Genomic DNA, 14,714 nt, shown 5'->3' on the forward strand with positions numbered 1-14,714 from the left:
TAAGACATAAGCTGAGGTGGTGACGTAGAACAACCAACCACGAGACCAGAAATCTGACAGCGAATCGGTATCTCCCGTCCTGGCAGTGTACTTCAACTCGTTGCTTCATTTCCTTTTTTTAAGAGAATTTATTGTATTTCTATACCGGTTTACTAGTTACAATTCGACAAAAAGGGAACAAATATCGCTGTTTATGGTTTTTGAAAACTGTGTTATTTTCTGTAGCTATATTGTCTGTGAATCATCGTCTGAAGCTTGATGAAAGAATGCAGTCGTTAATGTGTTCAAAACAAGATCTTGAGCCTACGCAGTTTGTGTATCATCAACGCTTTACATTTTGTTCAGGCGCTCAACCTCTGCATCAATATCTAACTCTGGATAGTCTAAAGTTGTCTTAGGACGTTCCAGCCGCGGCGCCCTCCGCCGTCTTGGGGGATGCTTTCTTTCCCAAATGTCTTTGCAAACCTTAACTGGAATAGCATCTCCTGGGTCTATCCGAACCCTATTTTCAGAGGTTGGTAAGATGGGGAGCGGACACTTGGCAATGGCGTCTTCGGTATCCGCTAAAAGAAATGATATCAAGGCTGACTGTTGAGCATCGATGAGCTGACATACGCGGAAGGTGACTCTTTCGCGGGTACACTGAAAGTACACATTTGGTTCGTTGTCACCGGTCCATGCTTGTGAATGATCAAAGAGTGCTACTCCGCCAAGAATGCGGTTTTCTGCCTAGTATCCAACAATGTCATCGATACCATTCGGATACCGGTTATGAGCTGTGAATTGAGTTGCAATAAACATTGTCGGCCAAGGGGTAACGCGGCAAAGGTGATCAAGAAGTCGCTCCCAGTTGGTGGTAGACTCAACATCATGGCCGGCGGTTGCAGCAGGATCATGGAAGTTCTCTTGCTGTGATAGGCGAACACCGATTTGATGGAGGGCGCACACAGTCACCTCAATAAGACGTAGATAAAAGGATCGAGAAGGGGGCTTCGTCTCTTGATACCGATTCAGTTTCTGTAAAAGATTAGAAGGCGCAACGAGGGATTAAGGGACCCTGAGGGTTCGATACCTCCAGATCAATCTTCACATCAGCCATGGCGAAGTTGGTGCGGAAGACTTTGGCCTTCTCAAGTGCCCCTGGGCAAAGCTCTTTGTGACTGTTGATGGGATGGCTTGGGTCGTATTTGCTGGAGTACTGGTCCCAAGCGACCTCAGTGACAGGCAGGCCGTCAATAATCTGGGCGTAGGTGATGAGTGCGATGCCAGTGTCGAGAACATTGCGCACTGCTCTTGATAGTAACTCAAAGTGAACTCCTTCGAGTTGATCGAGCGGAACATATTCTGGAATGGCCATTTTACATAGGAAGGGATGGATGTCTTATGATGCTGTTCATATGAAGGTAAGGGCTGTTTATGCAGAACATCTGATTATCAGTACGGCATAGTACCTACGCACAGGTTACTCAGCCCCCTAGAGCGGGTGGGGGTTCGTTCTTTTTCAACCTCGACCAACAACAAGTGGTTCGGCTCGGCTGTGTCAACCTTGCTCTCGCAACCTCCATCAATTTCCTACTCTTATGCAGCGGGTTCGAACAAAACCAAACTCCTTCCACAATGGAAGAAATAGATCCCTACTGTTGTCTCTGTGGGATTTACATCGCCCTCACACCATCGAACCGGAGCAGGTCGCTCTGGCTGGATCAATTTTACGTTGGTGAGCAAAAGTCGTGTCCATGAACGGAGATGCAGTAACTGACTATTCAAAGTTTACACTTTTGATAGAGAGGCAAATGCTCGTGCCTATCTCTCAACCGATGGATTTAGGGCTAGCCGACACCACTCCATCGTTGTTGACCCTGCAGATTACAGATTCAACGACGGGAGGAGTATCAGGGTGATTCTCATGCCTTACGACTGTGAAAACCCTTTTAGAGGTCCGCTACCCCCTGGCATGCCACCCGAAGCTTGGGGCTATCCTTTCCATGCCGCATGTTGGAAGATCTTGAACACTTTCGGCACTGTCGACCAGAAAGATCTCCAATCCATATTGAATCTCTGCCACTCAGCTCCTAAGCAACTGGGAATGCTCAACTGGGGCCATGATTATAGAGGACAAGCCTGTCATCGACTTCACGTCGCTCCAGGCGAGGAGAACTTTCTAACCTGGTCATACCGTCGCGACCCGAATGCCAATCCATACAGCATCGTTGAGCTAACGCAGATCTTCGACAAACTCGCATCAAATACATTCAACAACTTTACGGAATCCGAACCGTTGCCAAAGCTTCACCGGTTCACAGTTTGTGACCCGTTTCTCAGATTGCCCGCAGATATTCTTTTAGAACTTGCTAATCATTTGACCCTCTCAGAGGTCACTCTCATGAAGCGATCCTCACGAGCTTTCACCAATCTCGTACTGCCCAGTCGGTTTTGGAAGAACAGGTTTCGACTCGGAAGAGAATTTGCATACTGGTGGAAACTGGGAATCCATATACAGAGCAACAAACGCCTTGAAGTCTGATAGAAAGACTCGAAACGCTCTTCAACTGAGACGCCACGTTTGGGATTTCTCTTCTCCCATGTATAAGCTTCTCCAAAGTATGCGGCAAACTACCTGCGATGGACACCGCGTCCAGTCCATGTTCGAGCCAGATGCAATGCCAGCTGAGCTACTTGATCAAAAGAGCTGGACCAATGTCAGTAGGACACTCAGTCCTCCCGGGAAACTGTTCCAGAGAGGATGCAGATTCTTCTATACTCGCATGCTGGTGTTGCCCACCAACACATCTGCTGTCTACGTATCGACAATTGACATCTTTGAGCGACGCTACGTATCCGGACTGAGATTCAGTAATGGTAACAGTAAAGACTTTACTATTGGCTTTCAACACCCCAGACAAGAGGAGCTCCTAGCCCAACAGGTAAGAAGTATTCAGATCAAGGGCTTTGATGTTGCTTTTGATCAGCACGGAGTGAGGGGCATCTGCATACTTTTTGGTGATAGCACTCAATCTTATTGGGCTGGGGAGTACGAGAATATACCCAAGCGAAGGGTACAAGGTTACGCAGAAGAAGACACTGTTACCCATCTGATGGGCGGGTTTGATGTGAGTTATTGGGACCCCCTTGTTGGGAAGATCCCCCGAATGACCTTGAAATGCAGGCCGCGAAGCTAGTAATCATAGCTATCAACCGAGACCCACCATTCTGGGAACCAACGATGTCTACACTATGGTACCCCGAGATACCAACCCCCGACTTGCTTTTCCCAGGACTTGACGCCACTATAAACAACCCTTTCAGGCCCAGTTCGTCAGTCGAACAAGATCTACCAGCCTGTTTTGCGCTTTCCCCCAATGGTGATCCAAGCAAGCTCCGCAGGATCATCGTCAAGCATCGTGTCCATTCAAAGGATGTACTCAAGATCGAATATGTGAACATGGCCTCAATAGACAAGAGCCAAAGTGAACTCGGTTACAGACGCGCAGGTGGACGATACAGTACAGAATACGACACCAACCGCATTTATGTACAGAGTTTCCTTATCGATGGCCCAGGCGGAGAGCGTATCGAGAGTTTCAGTACGCTTTGGACTCACGCACTCGTAGGATTCGAGGTGAGAAGGCGCTTCGTTGGTCCGACGAACAGAAACTGACAATCATATCTAGATAAAGACGAACAGGGGTCGAACTGCAGCATTTACCGGGGGAACGGGTATCGAGAATAAGGCCCCTATGTCATCACTAGCTTAGAATGCTGAAGAACATACAGTGGTTGGATTTTGGGCAACCATGGTAAGTCTCAATTGTTTTAGATGATACTTCGTGTGCTGATAATGTCAGGAAACGGACCCCGGTTTTACGGCCATGGGGCCTGTGCTTCGTTGATCTTGCGAGCCTCGATTGCGAAGTCCATACATTGATCTTCTACTATAGTAGCTGCGAGTCTGAAGCTACAGTCTGAGTATAAAAGCTTTCTGAGTTCAAGCATCGACGGGAAACAGGAGCGGATCCCTGATAAGCCGCTGCATATCTTCTGTCCTGATGTGGATAGAGACATCAACCCCATTGTCAGTCCAATACTTCGCCGGAGGACCAGGTGCTTCTTTTATCAACACATTTCCATCCATTTCCGGAACGACACCCTCAGCATAACGACACGCAGATCCAACCCCAAAGTCAATATCATATATTCCTGCTCGCGCCCAGGTCGTCACCAAGATATGCCGCCTACCCAAGAATGCTTGCCATATTCGTTGAGGAGACTTTTCAAAAGCTAGGCTGTGCAGATGTGCGGTCATGTTGGAGGGGTCAGAGATCGTCTTGAGTGTGTTGCGGACTTGAGTTGCCACTGCACTTATGCTGGATGGGTTGGTAACTTCTGAGGCTGGGAGTTCAATGTTCATCATCACGACTGGTGATCCCAGGAAGTCTTTTTCGAGTTGAAAGGACGAGCGGACGCCGTAGACTAGATCGCAATGAATTGGATCTGTGTCGTTTTGGAGGCCACGAGCGCGAGCGATGCAGGACCAAATGTGAGATAGAATTGCATCGTGTTGACTTTGCTTCTGTAACGAGTTCTCGTTCGCCCTTTTCCAAAGACGTATCACCTGCGTTTGACTCAGGTGAACAACGTAGTTTGAAACAGGCTTGGCAACATTCCACTCGGCCCATGGCATTGGTTTGCCGACGGGCTCAAGGTCCTGTTCGTCAAAAGGTGAGGGGATCTTGAACGGCCAAGGGGGCGTTGAGTCTGGATGCCACCAGTCAAATCTATGCATTGGTAAACTTCTCGCTCGCTGTATGATATCCAGATTTGGTTCGTCGGCATCTATGTCTTCACCCGCTTGGTTGTCGATGAGAGGAGGGTTGAAGAGTGGTGTTGAGCTAGGCAGAGCCTTTCCAAAACCTTTGCGACTTTCTTGCGCCCAGTGTTTGAGAAAGGCGAGAAGAGTCGTAGCGTCTGCGAGAGGATGCGCTCCATTGAGAGCAAGGGCAAAGCCGCCGCAAGATAATTCGGTGATTTGAATGGCGAGAAGAGGAAACAATTGCCCATTATCGTCCTCCACGACATCCTTCAGTGGCTGAGCAATCGTGACCGGCGCCATGAACTTCTGAAAGACACTGGAGTCGCACTTCCAGAAATGTTGCTCAGATATCCTATCTGCGGGATATAAAGACTCAAGTGTAGCATCGCATTTGGCATGAACAAATTCCACGCCAGGATCATTATCGGTTCCATAATGCGCATAGAGACGTCCGAACCGTCGAGCATGAGGCGGAAACGACTTTGCTTCTGGCGGAACAGTGCCATCTGTTGATTTGACAGCCTTCAGATGGCCGCCCCATTGCGGATAGAACCAAAGAGTCCGAGCCAGAGATTCACGTAGGTGGTAGGCCAAATTGAAGTTATCGCGAGTGGGTTTTTGAAAGAGCCATATGGCGCTAGCATTGGAGAAATTGGCGGTTGTGCTGTCGAGGAGAGATAAAGGAATAGCTTGTTCGTGTGAGGCGGCAATGCTAAGGCGGTGAGATTCGACAACTGATATGTTGATGGCGGCCATGATTGACTTTGGACGGTATCACAAATTGGACTGAACGCATGTATGAGGGAAGCCACAGGAACAAAGTTCAGTTATAAATATTTCGCAGTTCAATGGTAGATTGGAGATCCACAATATCAGATCTGGAGCGTTCCGTTTTGGGATGACGAAGGATGATTCATTTCGGCGAGCCTAATTGAGTAACTGAGTGGAATTGACGAGCCAAGAAAAAACTTCTGAATGATAGGTGGCGGATCTCACCAAAACAATCTATGGCGTTTTCTTGAGTCGTTATCCCGTGCAACAATACCAAAATTCTTGTCGCAGCCCAAGTCTAACTTGATGCCGAGAACCAGGAAAGGAGGTTCCGAATTGAATGAACAGTCGCCACCTTGTGTTTTTCAAACGCTCCATCCAATGTCGCCCCTGGATTATCCTCGATCTTGAAAATCTTCCCCTCAAGACTTTTATCTGGAGATGACCGCAAATGGCCGAAGTCTTCGCCGTTGTCACATTCGTCCTTCGGGTCAAGGAGCACCGGATTCCAGCCTACATTGGCTGACCCAAGAACGTCTTTCGAGTAATCATCACCAACATATACCTTCTGCCAGTTACTTGTTTCCCCTTCAGCTTGAGTCAGGCTCTTGCTACTGCGAGCGCTGATGACCTGAGCGAGCATGTGCTCTGCAGCGTTGAAAATGCGCTTGTCTGGTTTCTCAACGCCAACGTCATAAGAAATGCAATGAAAGTCGATGTCGTAAGACTTGTCCTTGAGCTTGGCGATGTCTGTGTCGGTTCCATATCTCAATGGGCTCACGGCAAGACCTAAAGATGAGAGAATACTGGGAATCCGATCATCGGAGTTGGTGATGACACCAATGACGACGTTGTCAAAATGTGGAGGCGGGCTTTGCTTCAACTTCTTGAATGCCTCAACAAGACCTGTTTCAGTACAATAGCCCTCTTTCGAGGAGAAGCGATGCAATAGTCTCGGAGCTAGATCCTTCGGCAGAGGTTTGTCATCTTTTGCCAGAGATGTGAATGTGTTGTGGATAACCTGAGTGATATTAGCATTATTCTGTCCCGCAAAGATCTCATATACGAACATTGGTCCACCAATTCGTCGCCCCTAACCCCGTCTCCTTTCCATAATTTGGATTCTTCTTGGACTCTTGTTTAAAGGACGATTTGAAGGCGGCTTGTAGCTCATCGTCGTTGAAGTTGGTGAAACCGCATTGGCGAGCAACGTCAGCGTATTGCTGCGCAACTGGTCGAACGGGCCTAATTAGTGTCCCGAATGCGTCGAAGCATAGAAGAAGGTTTCGCTTTGACATGATTGGCTAGATCGCAAGGTTTGCTGTTGACGGAAAAGTCAAAGGATGAAGTTACAGGTTCAAGAAATGGCATCGTTTTTGGCTCCACCAGATGATTACGTCATCTGGCGACGTCGTTCAAGATGGGAGCTGGATAAAACACAACATTCGAGCCGGAGATTATGAAAATAACAATCTTGTACTTGCTGATAGCGAGCGAGCGCGCAGCAACTGAACATCCATAGAGGTCAACAATATTGCCACATCTTTCTAAAACATGTGTCATGTTAGAGCTTCCACCAGTGGGGTATTTCACAATTGCAAGTTGGGAATCAATATGCCTGAATCTCGTGTGTCTATTCAGGGGGGGACCTGGGTTTAAGATCTAGCTGTCCATCCGTGTACTTATCGAGCAGTCAAGAAGTTCCGAACCTAAGAGTCAAAACATCTACCCATGTCCAAGTCCAAAATCCTAAACTCCTCGTGCCGTGCTTGTGCAGTTGTCTTGTGACTTCTTCATGTCTAGCCTAGACTCCGACCAAAAGCCGTTACCGAAAACAAAGGAAAGATGGGGTGTGTTGTTTGTCCATACCGCTTAGATATGAGGCTGGATCAGGTACTGGCGCATGCCAGAGTTGGGGGCCTTGCCGACAGTCTTGATGTTGAGACCCTGGGCCTTAGTGATCTCGTGGATCTCAGACTCGCCTCGCTTCCAGGAGGGAAACATGGTATAGACGGTGCCTTTCTTCACGAGGAAATCGTCGTAGTGGTGACAAACCATGTCGTGCTGAGCCACTACTTCAAAGTAGTGCATGGAGTTGTCAAGCTTTGACTCGTAGGTCCAGGCGATTGTGGGGTTGGCGTCAATATCGGCGTGGGTCTGAATGCCTTGAAGGTAAGAAGTGAAGAATGCATCGTACGCCTTAGTCTGGTAGGCGGCATGGGTGGACGAGGCCTCAGTGCCGGAAGGACCATCTTGACCGACGATCAATTTGGAGTAGGGAGATCCAGAGAGATGCTTAGAGAACTCAATGCATCGATCAACACACATCTGGTCTGGGGCGTTGAAGAAAATGGATCCGAGTGACAAGAAGATACGGGGGTTGGGGAGAGTAGCGAAGTACTTATCGCCCTGGATAAAGTTCCCCCACAACCCAATGCAGGTAATCTGCGGGAAGTTGGCAGCCGACTTGTTGACATGGTTGGTAAGAGATTCTTTGCAGAGATCAAGGGCGACATAGATGCAAGGTTTGCCCTGCTCGATGAAAGCCTGAACATAGGGAACGAACTTTCGGGAGTTAGCGGCTCCAAGGTCGATGATGACAGCACCGGTAGCTGGCATGTCGTTAACAACGTCGGAAGCAGTAGACTTGATAATGTCAAGCTCGTCGGTTGTTTGATAGGAATTGTCGGCAATTTCGCACCAATGGTGCATACCAGTAGTGTATGCAACTTCCTTTGGGAAGTGGCCAACTCCCTTGAAGGCGCTTGGGAGCTGAGAGTCAAAAGTGTCATCAAGAGTAGATCCACCGATATCGATGATCTCCTTATGAGCCGGAGCCCAAGACTTGGTGTACAGAGGGAACATGTTGTAGTATGATGTCAAGTGGGATGAAAGTTTGGTTGAGTGGTTTTCAGATGGCAGCTTCTTTGAAGAGGGAAGATGAAAGGTTGTGGTGGTCAAGAGTAGTGTTGATGGGGGTTGGGTGAAGGATGTGATGGTTGATTGTTGTGATGAGGAAAGGAAGAAGTCCAAGTTACTGGAGAAGAGATGGAAATTAATACACTGGAATTCCTAAAGATTCTCAGGAAGATCTAGAGGCTGTTCTACAGATTTTCCTCTGTTCTGCCAGTGCCAGACGCGATGCGGCCACATTGCCAGTGGTTACTGTGGTGTTCGACTTGTTTGTTCAAGAACAGTGGAGGTGCAGCCTCTGATATCTGCAGCTAGGTCGCGCATTACTCCTGTCAACGTAACAGATTTGGCAGTGTCATAATAGCTTGAATTGGTTAATGGCTTAGTAATAATGAGGAACAGAAGCTCTTTGGGCATGTCAGGTTGCTTTAGGAGAATGGTATTCGGGAATCGGGAGATGTCATATTGCTTATGAACACTATTACTCTTTGTGATTACAGAAGAAACAACGCAATGTTTGTATAACTTGGGATTTCTCAAACCAAAATCTATTACTTTAGCTTTTTATACATGAAGGAAAATCAGAGAATAAGTGTTGTTTGTCAAACCCCTGAATGTCTTTTCCTGGCCAGAAAAGACGTAACTCACAGGTTGTTGCTATAGGTTGTTCTCGACTAGCGATTACATATTCAGAGAGACTTCAAATTGACTATTGGATTGCATTATGAGGAAGAATTTGCTGGGAGTAATATCAATCTGACACTGCAAGCTGCCTAGCCCTCCTCGAGCGAGCACGGTCACCTGAACGGACATTTGGAAGAACCAGCCATTTGAGGAATCCGTTCTATATTCATGGATCAAATTTAGAATGAGATTCAACACTATTCCGCCACGACTTTCAGTTGATCGGCAGTCGTCGTCGAGAGATACATCATTGGCTCGGCCGACGTAGATCATTGTCGGCACTGGTCGTCCAATCATAAGCATACCTTGTGAGATGGACGGGCCTCTGTGAATACGAAATGCTTCTAGAAAGACGGGGTGAAAGGAATGGAGTTACAGACGAACTGGCTAATGTCTATCTTTGCAACTAGCTATCATCAGGCGTTCTTGGCAAGATGTCTTGACCTGGCCAAGTCTCTAGTACTCGTTGTAGGGTAGATGCACTCAAAATGCCTGTCTTGGCAGAACGGAGAATTGTGAAAGTCAAAATACGAATAATATGCGAGATCCGTGGTCCCTGAATTACACGGTCGCATCGATTGTGGCGATCATCGCATGAACGTTAGCATTGGGCGGCCTCTGGACAAAACTGGTTTTGAAAGACGATGACTTCGTTGAAAGGCAGTGATATAACCTTAACAATTGCTCACCCAAAACCTCCTCTCGACTGTTAAGATCTTACTGCAAACTGTACCGCCACTTATGAAAGAATCGTCACCAGAAACGATGGATATGTGGCTGGGTTCACCATCAGGAAGCTCACGCCACAGGGTCTCGCAGCAAGATCAATGTGATATTAAGTCATGAATTAGTCATTGCGCGTTAGTGGCAGCTCCCAAGAGGTGATCAGCGGTGGCTGAGGGTTTCCAAGTTGCGACCAGGTTAAATGACCTCATCACCCTTCGTCATATTGCAACGTCCATCCTTCGATAAGCCTGATTGACATTTGAACTGTTGTCTCGCCGTTTCACTCAATTCAATTCTGTCAAACCTTCAGTAATTGTTCACAACTACAGTTGTTCATCTTCACAATGTCGATACAAGACGATCACCCCTTTGGCAAAGACAAAGAGAAGCGTTCAAAATGGAAGATCTTTAGCTCCTCAAAAGACAAGGATAAGGAGAAGGAGAAGGAGAAGGACAAAGACAAGCGCAAAAGTCAAGAACTTCAGATCCCAGAAACAGCAGAGACTTCAGGCGATTCGACATACGGAAGCAGTGAACCCAATAACTCATTGACAACAGAGGGCGATCTGAGCAACACAAAGAGTAACAGTGGATTGAGTCCAGGGAAGACACCAAACAATGCGACGCCTACCCCAAACCTCAACCCGAATTCAGGGCCAGACTCTTACACCAGTCCGACGATCAAAAGAGAAACGGTGACCAATCCTAATACGGGACAGACAATTACAACTACAACGACGACTACGACTACTACCACGACCGTCACAAACTCCAATGGCACAACCGAAACAATTGAGGAGCCTCATCCTGTCATGGAGTTACCCACCGTCAGCAACCAAGACGTCACACCATCTCCCCCGCATCCACCACCTGTAACACAGCCCGAACCCGTACAACACATAACGCCTACACCTGTTGAGCCATCCCCAATTACCCCAACAGCACGTCGCAAGAGTTTAGAGACTCCAGGCCGACGCCTAATTCCGCCCCGCGATCCAATTCCCTCTCAGATTTCCAGCTCAGATAACAATTCACCTGCAATTCCTGAACGAAATGTCAGACGCTCAGCGGAATTCGTTCCAGCGCCTTTACAAGTTGGCCAGGGCGCTGTTCCGCCCCCGCCTCCGCCTGGGGATAAACCTACTGTGAATTATTCCCGGCCTGCTAACAAATCGACATTTGCGAATTTGAAGTCCGCTGCCGCTGGTATCCATGTAAGTGCCCTTCAATTGAGCCATCTCAATCCATACTGACGAACTCTACAGGGCGCCGGCGAAACTCTTCGCGGAACACTAAACTCCAGCGTCGACAAACACTTCGGCGGCACTCCCCAAGCAATTGAGAAGAACCAAGCAGCCATCGACGCAGGCCGCTACGAGATCGACAACCGCACATTCTACCACCCAAATGAATACCGTCTAACACGACCAGAAGGCTCCGGTCCTTCCCCCGACAGGCCGCCAATTCCTGATGCTCAATACGACGACCCGCCCTTCAACATGGGAAACACGGCAGGAAGTCCTGCGGTGGCGGATAAAGAGAGGGAGAAGAGACATAGCAGATTGGGAAGCCTGTTTGGTAAGAGTGGAGGACGGTCGGTGTCGCAACCTGGTGCTGATGCGACGCCAAGAGCGGAGAGGGGGAAGTTGAGAAAGAGGAGCAGTTCAGGGCCGGGGACGCCGAAGTTGAGTGTCGTGGGGGAATAGTAACGCGCCACGGGAGTTGTGTCGTATATCTAGCTTAATGCCACATTACGTACTCACCACGGGGAAGATATTAAAGGCAGGGCTTTGTGATACTGACGCCACTTGATGCTTTGGCGCATCCACTGATGTTGAAGTATCCTCATATCAAGACACGAATGTTCATAACGCCAAAGTTCATTATTGGTATCTGAAGATAAACGAGATCTAAATGATAAATGTCCAACTAGCTCGAAACATAATGGGCGACATATTCAACTTCCATATGGTTTCCAATTCCATCTTTGGTGTTGGTGTTGGGAACGCCAGGCTATAATCTTGTTAGTCAACCTCTCTCTTCTTCGGATTCTTCGACTTACCCAATCTCCCCCAACGGCAACGTTGAAGATGACAAACATAGGACTATGGCAAAGACTCTTCCAAACCTTAGCATTGCCGACTTGAGCGCCCGTAACACGATGAAAGACCCTTCCGTCGAGATACCAGGTAATAGACTGAGACCTCAGATTGCTGCTTCGTCGATCAAACTGGACCCGCCAAACGTGATAGTTGCTATCAGGAAGCTGAACATTGGACGCAATGCCATTAGGCTCATTGCAGATCCCGCCAGGAGCTTGGTCACAGTGAACAGCGCCATAGCCAATTTTTTGCCCGTTGACATTCTCCATGATATCAACCTCTCCGCAAGCAGGCCACTCAACACCTTTTCGGATCGCATCACCCAGGAGCCAAAAAGCCGGCCAGATTCCCTGCTTACTCCTCGCCGAGTTGCCACCCAGACGCAAACTCGCTTCAACTCTAGTGATCTTTCCAAGCTTGGGCGTCAGAGTATACTTGCTCTCAATACGAGCAGACGTCCATTTCCGCGTTGAATCTGAGAACTGGGGAATCAGCTGCAAGGTGTTCTTGCCAGACTTTCGAAGAACACTTGTGCTTCTCACGTAGGCTTGGACTTCATTGTTGTAGTTCTTTACGCGCTCGATGATGTGCCATGTGGTTGTGCTGGGGAATGTGTTGGCTTGGCCTTCGAAGCCTTGATGCCAGACGCGCGTGTAGCCGCTGTAGGCGGGTGGTTGGACTGCCACTGCGATGGCGAACAGACATGTGAAGATGGTGAGGATCCAAGGAGAGAACATGGTGAGAATTGTAAAGATAAGGGGGAGACAAGGAAAGGAATGCTGCGGTGTTGCCGCGTAGAAGGGAAAGGGAAGATAGTGCAAAGCGCACTTTAAGGAGAGTCGTCACGAAGTTGGTGAGAATGAGATACCGTGAACACCATCATTTTCAGGGAAATCCCCTTGAATATATAGATTTCCCATCTCTTTTCAGCTTACGAATGCCATATCGGTCTAGAATTCTAGACGCCGTTCTGATAACAATAGCTTGGTGTCTGGAACATGTCTAAGGCCGGTTTCAATCCTTAGATCCAACGTGGGCTAACCCGGAACAGTGAGGCTAAGCCAAACGCAGCGCATTTCTCAACGCCACCATCTTCAATAGTCTCGTTTCTTTGATTAAAATATTGGAATTTTATGGAATTGTGGCTTGATGACCCTGGGCTATTGTGGAATTAAGCTTTGGTCCCTGATTCCAGGGCAAAAAAAAGGTTAATGAATCTGGATAAGCGCTGCTGCCCATGCAAGGAACGCGCTACTCTATTGGGCTCATGGGAATGACTGAGGAATTGGATGGAAGTCTGGGTTTTTGAGAGAGGTTTGAGGGTGAAGGGATGGGGCTTTGAGATGTGCCATCAACTTTAAGATAACCTTGGTGGTATTAACAGAATCCTGAACGTGGGATACTCTAATCTATACATCTTGTAAAGCATTCAAATAAAGGTTGTGTTGCGTTTCTCCTTGTCGGCAAGAGTCGTCGCCCCGAACACGCACATAGCATTACGTGCCTCCATCACATCCCTTCAGGTGGCGCCATTCTCGTTAGATCCTCCACAACAGTAGTGCTGACAATAGTGAAGAAGCCCTTCATGTGTACAAGGAAATAAGAGATGACGGCCATAGGAACCACCAACGGGATTACACCCAAGAGCAACGGCGGATTCGAAATCAGGCGCCCGATCAGAATCGAGAGCAATGCCCAAAAGGCAGGACCGATCATTTCCATGTCTGAAAATTCTGATAGTTCAACCTCTTTCAAGTACGGGCCAGCTTCGTAGCTCATCGCCACAAAGCACAAGGCGAGACTTGCGAAGAGGAACATAGTGTCCAAGCCGAGAATTAGCGTAGTAAAAAGGTGGAATATTGAACAAGTTTTATGCATGACGTAGAAAGATGCGATGTTGGTAATGACGGAGCAGATGAGAAACCAGAACAGGAATCTGCCGAGACTTTGGGCTGACTGGTGGTCAACTTGTTTGTTGATGACATCTTTGCACTTCTGTAGAGTGCACTCTTCCCCGGGAGTACTGGGCTCGTATTGTTCGATATCTTGGAGAACAGCTTCTGTAAGGTTGAGCGATCCTGGGACACGTTTCACACAGGACTTTTTCTCCTTCGTGATTCTACATAGACCTTGAAACTTGAATTAGCGACTGAATGATGAAGACGGTAAATGAGGATCGACCGGATTCGTGATGCATGGAGTATTCGCTTACCAGAAAGTCCGAATTGGTACTTATCCGGTAGGTGTTCGGCAAGATGTTCGCACTCTTCTCCCTAAACAAGCGCGATTGTTCTGCGTGGCCAGTTGACGAGGCTGTATTGCGGGTACGTTACCGTTCGGCCTCCTGACAGAACGCATATTGTAAGGGCGAAAATGACTAGCCCAAGATGGTAAGTAGACAGAGGGTGTTGGGGAGATGAGAGAGTTGCCCTTACTTATATTTATAGACGCAACTAATATCCAGTTCCTCATTGTAACGACTGTGAACAACGGACTGTGAATAACGGACTGTGAATAAACCATGCGATGTCGTATTTGCGTTGGATGTAGAAAGAGAAAGCTGTTGCCTTGGTAGAAGCTGACAATGGTGGATGACTCTGAAAGTCTGGTGAACAGTAGGGAAGGAGAAAATGTCCTGCCGGCAGCCGTTCTGAAGCGCTGGCAGGGATGCATTTTGAAAGAGCCACCAGTCGGGTTTCCGTGCTAGA

At 48.0% G+C, this 14,714-nt stretch overlaps 8 protein-coding genes across 8 annotated transcripts; 2 read left to right on the forward strand and 6 right to left on the reverse strand.

The window, feature by feature from the left end:
- Nucleotides 1–330: 330 nt before the first annotated feature.
- Nucleotides 331–1,357, reverse strand: FOBCDRAFT_206587 (uncharacterized protein; the record flags this gene model as incomplete). The annotated part of the gene is made up of 3 exons (XM_031190458.3): nucleotides 331–680; nucleotides 756–1,017; nucleotides 1,073–1,357. The coding sequence occupies 3 exons, from the start codon at nucleotides 1,355–1,357 to the stop codon at nucleotides 331–333; spliced, it is 897 nt and encodes a 298-aa protein (XP_031034443.3).
- Nucleotides 1,358–1,617: 260 nt separating this feature from the next.
- On the forward strand, nucleotides 1,618–3,793 carry FOBCDRAFT_323144 (uncharacterized protein; the record flags this gene model as incomplete). The annotated part of the gene is made up of 5 exons (XM_054706899.2): nucleotides 1,618–1,717; nucleotides 1,770–2,313; nucleotides 2,390–3,110; nucleotides 3,167–3,619; nucleotides 3,672–3,793. The coding sequence occupies 5 exons, from the start codon at nucleotides 1,618–1,620 to the stop codon at nucleotides 3,753–3,755; spliced, it is 1,902 nt and encodes a 633-aa protein (XP_054562874.1). The 3' UTR covers nucleotides 3,756–3,793.
- On the reverse strand, nucleotides 3,787–5,457 carry FOBCDRAFT_231803 (uncharacterized protein). The gene has a single exon (XM_059609874.1). It carries the CDS (start codon nucleotides 5,108–5,110, stop codon nucleotides 3,986–3,988), a length of 1,125 nt encoding a protein of 374 aa, XP_059467861.1. The 5' UTR covers nucleotides 5,111–5,457; the 3' UTR covers nucleotides 3,787–3,985.
- A 337-nt stretch (nucleotides 5,458–5,794) lies between these two features.
- Nucleotides 5,795–6,910, reverse strand: FOBCDRAFT_53435 (uncharacterized protein). The gene is made up of 2 exons (XM_031190461.3): nucleotides 6,652–6,910; nucleotides 5,795–6,602 (listed from the first exon to the last, which is right to left on the reverse strand). Exons 1-2 carry the CDS (start codon nucleotides 6,877–6,879, stop codon nucleotides 5,880–5,882), a joined length of 951 nt encoding a protein of 316 aa, XP_031034446.3. The 5' UTR covers nucleotides 6,880–6,910; the 3' UTR covers nucleotides 5,795–5,879.
- A 543-nt stretch (nucleotides 6,911–7,453) lies between these two features.
- FOBCDRAFT_243696 (uncharacterized protein) lies at nucleotides 7,454–8,446 on the reverse strand (the record flags this gene model as incomplete). Its single annotated transcript, XM_031190462.2, has 1 exon — nucleotides 7,454–8,446. One exon carries the CDS (start codon nucleotides 8,444–8,446, stop codon nucleotides 7,454–7,456), a length of 993 nt encoding a protein of 330 aa, XP_031034447.2.
- A 1,802-nt stretch (nucleotides 8,447–10,248) lies between these two features.
- FOBCDRAFT_253117 (uncharacterized protein) lies at nucleotides 10,249–11,691 on the forward strand (the record flags this gene model as incomplete). The annotated part of the gene is made up of 2 exons (XM_031190463.3): nucleotides 10,249–11,118; nucleotides 11,170–11,691. 2 exons carry the CDS (start codon nucleotides 10,249–10,251, stop codon nucleotides 11,608–11,610), a joined length of 1,311 nt encoding a protein of 436 aa, XP_031034448.2. The 3' UTR covers nucleotides 11,611–11,691.
- Nucleotides 11,692–11,801: 110 nt separating this feature from the next.
- On the reverse strand, nucleotides 11,802–12,856 carry FOBCDRAFT_253118 (concanavalin A-like lectin/glucanase domain-containing protein). The gene is made up of 2 exons (XM_031190464.3): nucleotides 11,967–12,856; nucleotides 11,802–11,917 (listed from the first exon to the last, which is right to left on the reverse strand). The coding sequence occupies exons 1-2, from the start codon at nucleotides 12,741–12,743 to the stop codon at nucleotides 11,834–11,836; spliced, it is 861 nt and encodes a 286-aa protein (XP_031034449.2). The 5' UTR covers nucleotides 12,744–12,856; the 3' UTR covers nucleotides 11,802–11,833.
- Nucleotides 12,857–13,515: 659 nt separating this feature from the next.
- FOBCDRAFT_206594 (uncharacterized protein) lies at nucleotides 13,516–14,364 on the reverse strand (the record flags this gene model as incomplete). The annotated part of the gene is made up of 3 exons (XM_059609175.1): nucleotides 13,516–14,084; nucleotides 14,219–14,279; nucleotides 14,335–14,364. The coding sequence occupies 3 exons, from the start codon at nucleotides 14,362–14,364 to the stop codon at nucleotides 13,516–13,518; spliced, it is 660 nt and encodes a 219-aa protein (XP_059467862.1).
- Between the last annotated feature and the right edge of the window lie 350 nt (nucleotides 14,365–14,714).

This window comes from Fusarium oxysporum, chromosome IX (assembly GCF_013085055.1).
Source record: "Fusarium oxysporum Fo47 chromosome IX, complete sequence".
Classification (NCBI taxonomy): Eukaryota; Fungi; Ascomycota; class Sordariomycetes; order Hypocreales; family Nectriaceae; genus Fusarium; species Fusarium oxysporum.

What these genes read in the sequence shown, in the direction of transcription:
- FOBCDRAFT_231803 (XM_059609874.1), bottom strand. Translation starts at nt 5,110, where the DNA reads ATGGCGCCGGTCACGATTGCTCAGCCACTGAAGGATGTCGTGGAGGAC.
- FOBCDRAFT_53435 (XM_031190461.3), bottom strand. Translation starts at nt 6,879, where the DNA reads ATGTCAAAGCGAAACCTTCTTCTATGCTTCGACGCATTCGGGACACTA. An exon ending in CGACGAATTGGTGGACCAAT is followed by an intron (nt 6,603 to 6,651) that starts GTTCGTATATGA and finishes AATATCACTCAG; the next exon opens with GTTATCCACAACACATTCAC.
- FOBCDRAFT_253118 (XM_031190464.3), bottom strand. Translation starts at nt 12,743, where the DNA reads ATGTTCTCTCCTTGGATCCTCACCATCTTCACATGTCTGTTCGCCATC. An exon ending in TTGCCGTTGGGGGAGATTGG is followed by an intron (nt 11,918 to 11,966) that starts GTAAGTCGAAGA and finishes ACAAGATTATAG; the next exon opens with CCTGGCGTTCCCAACACCAA.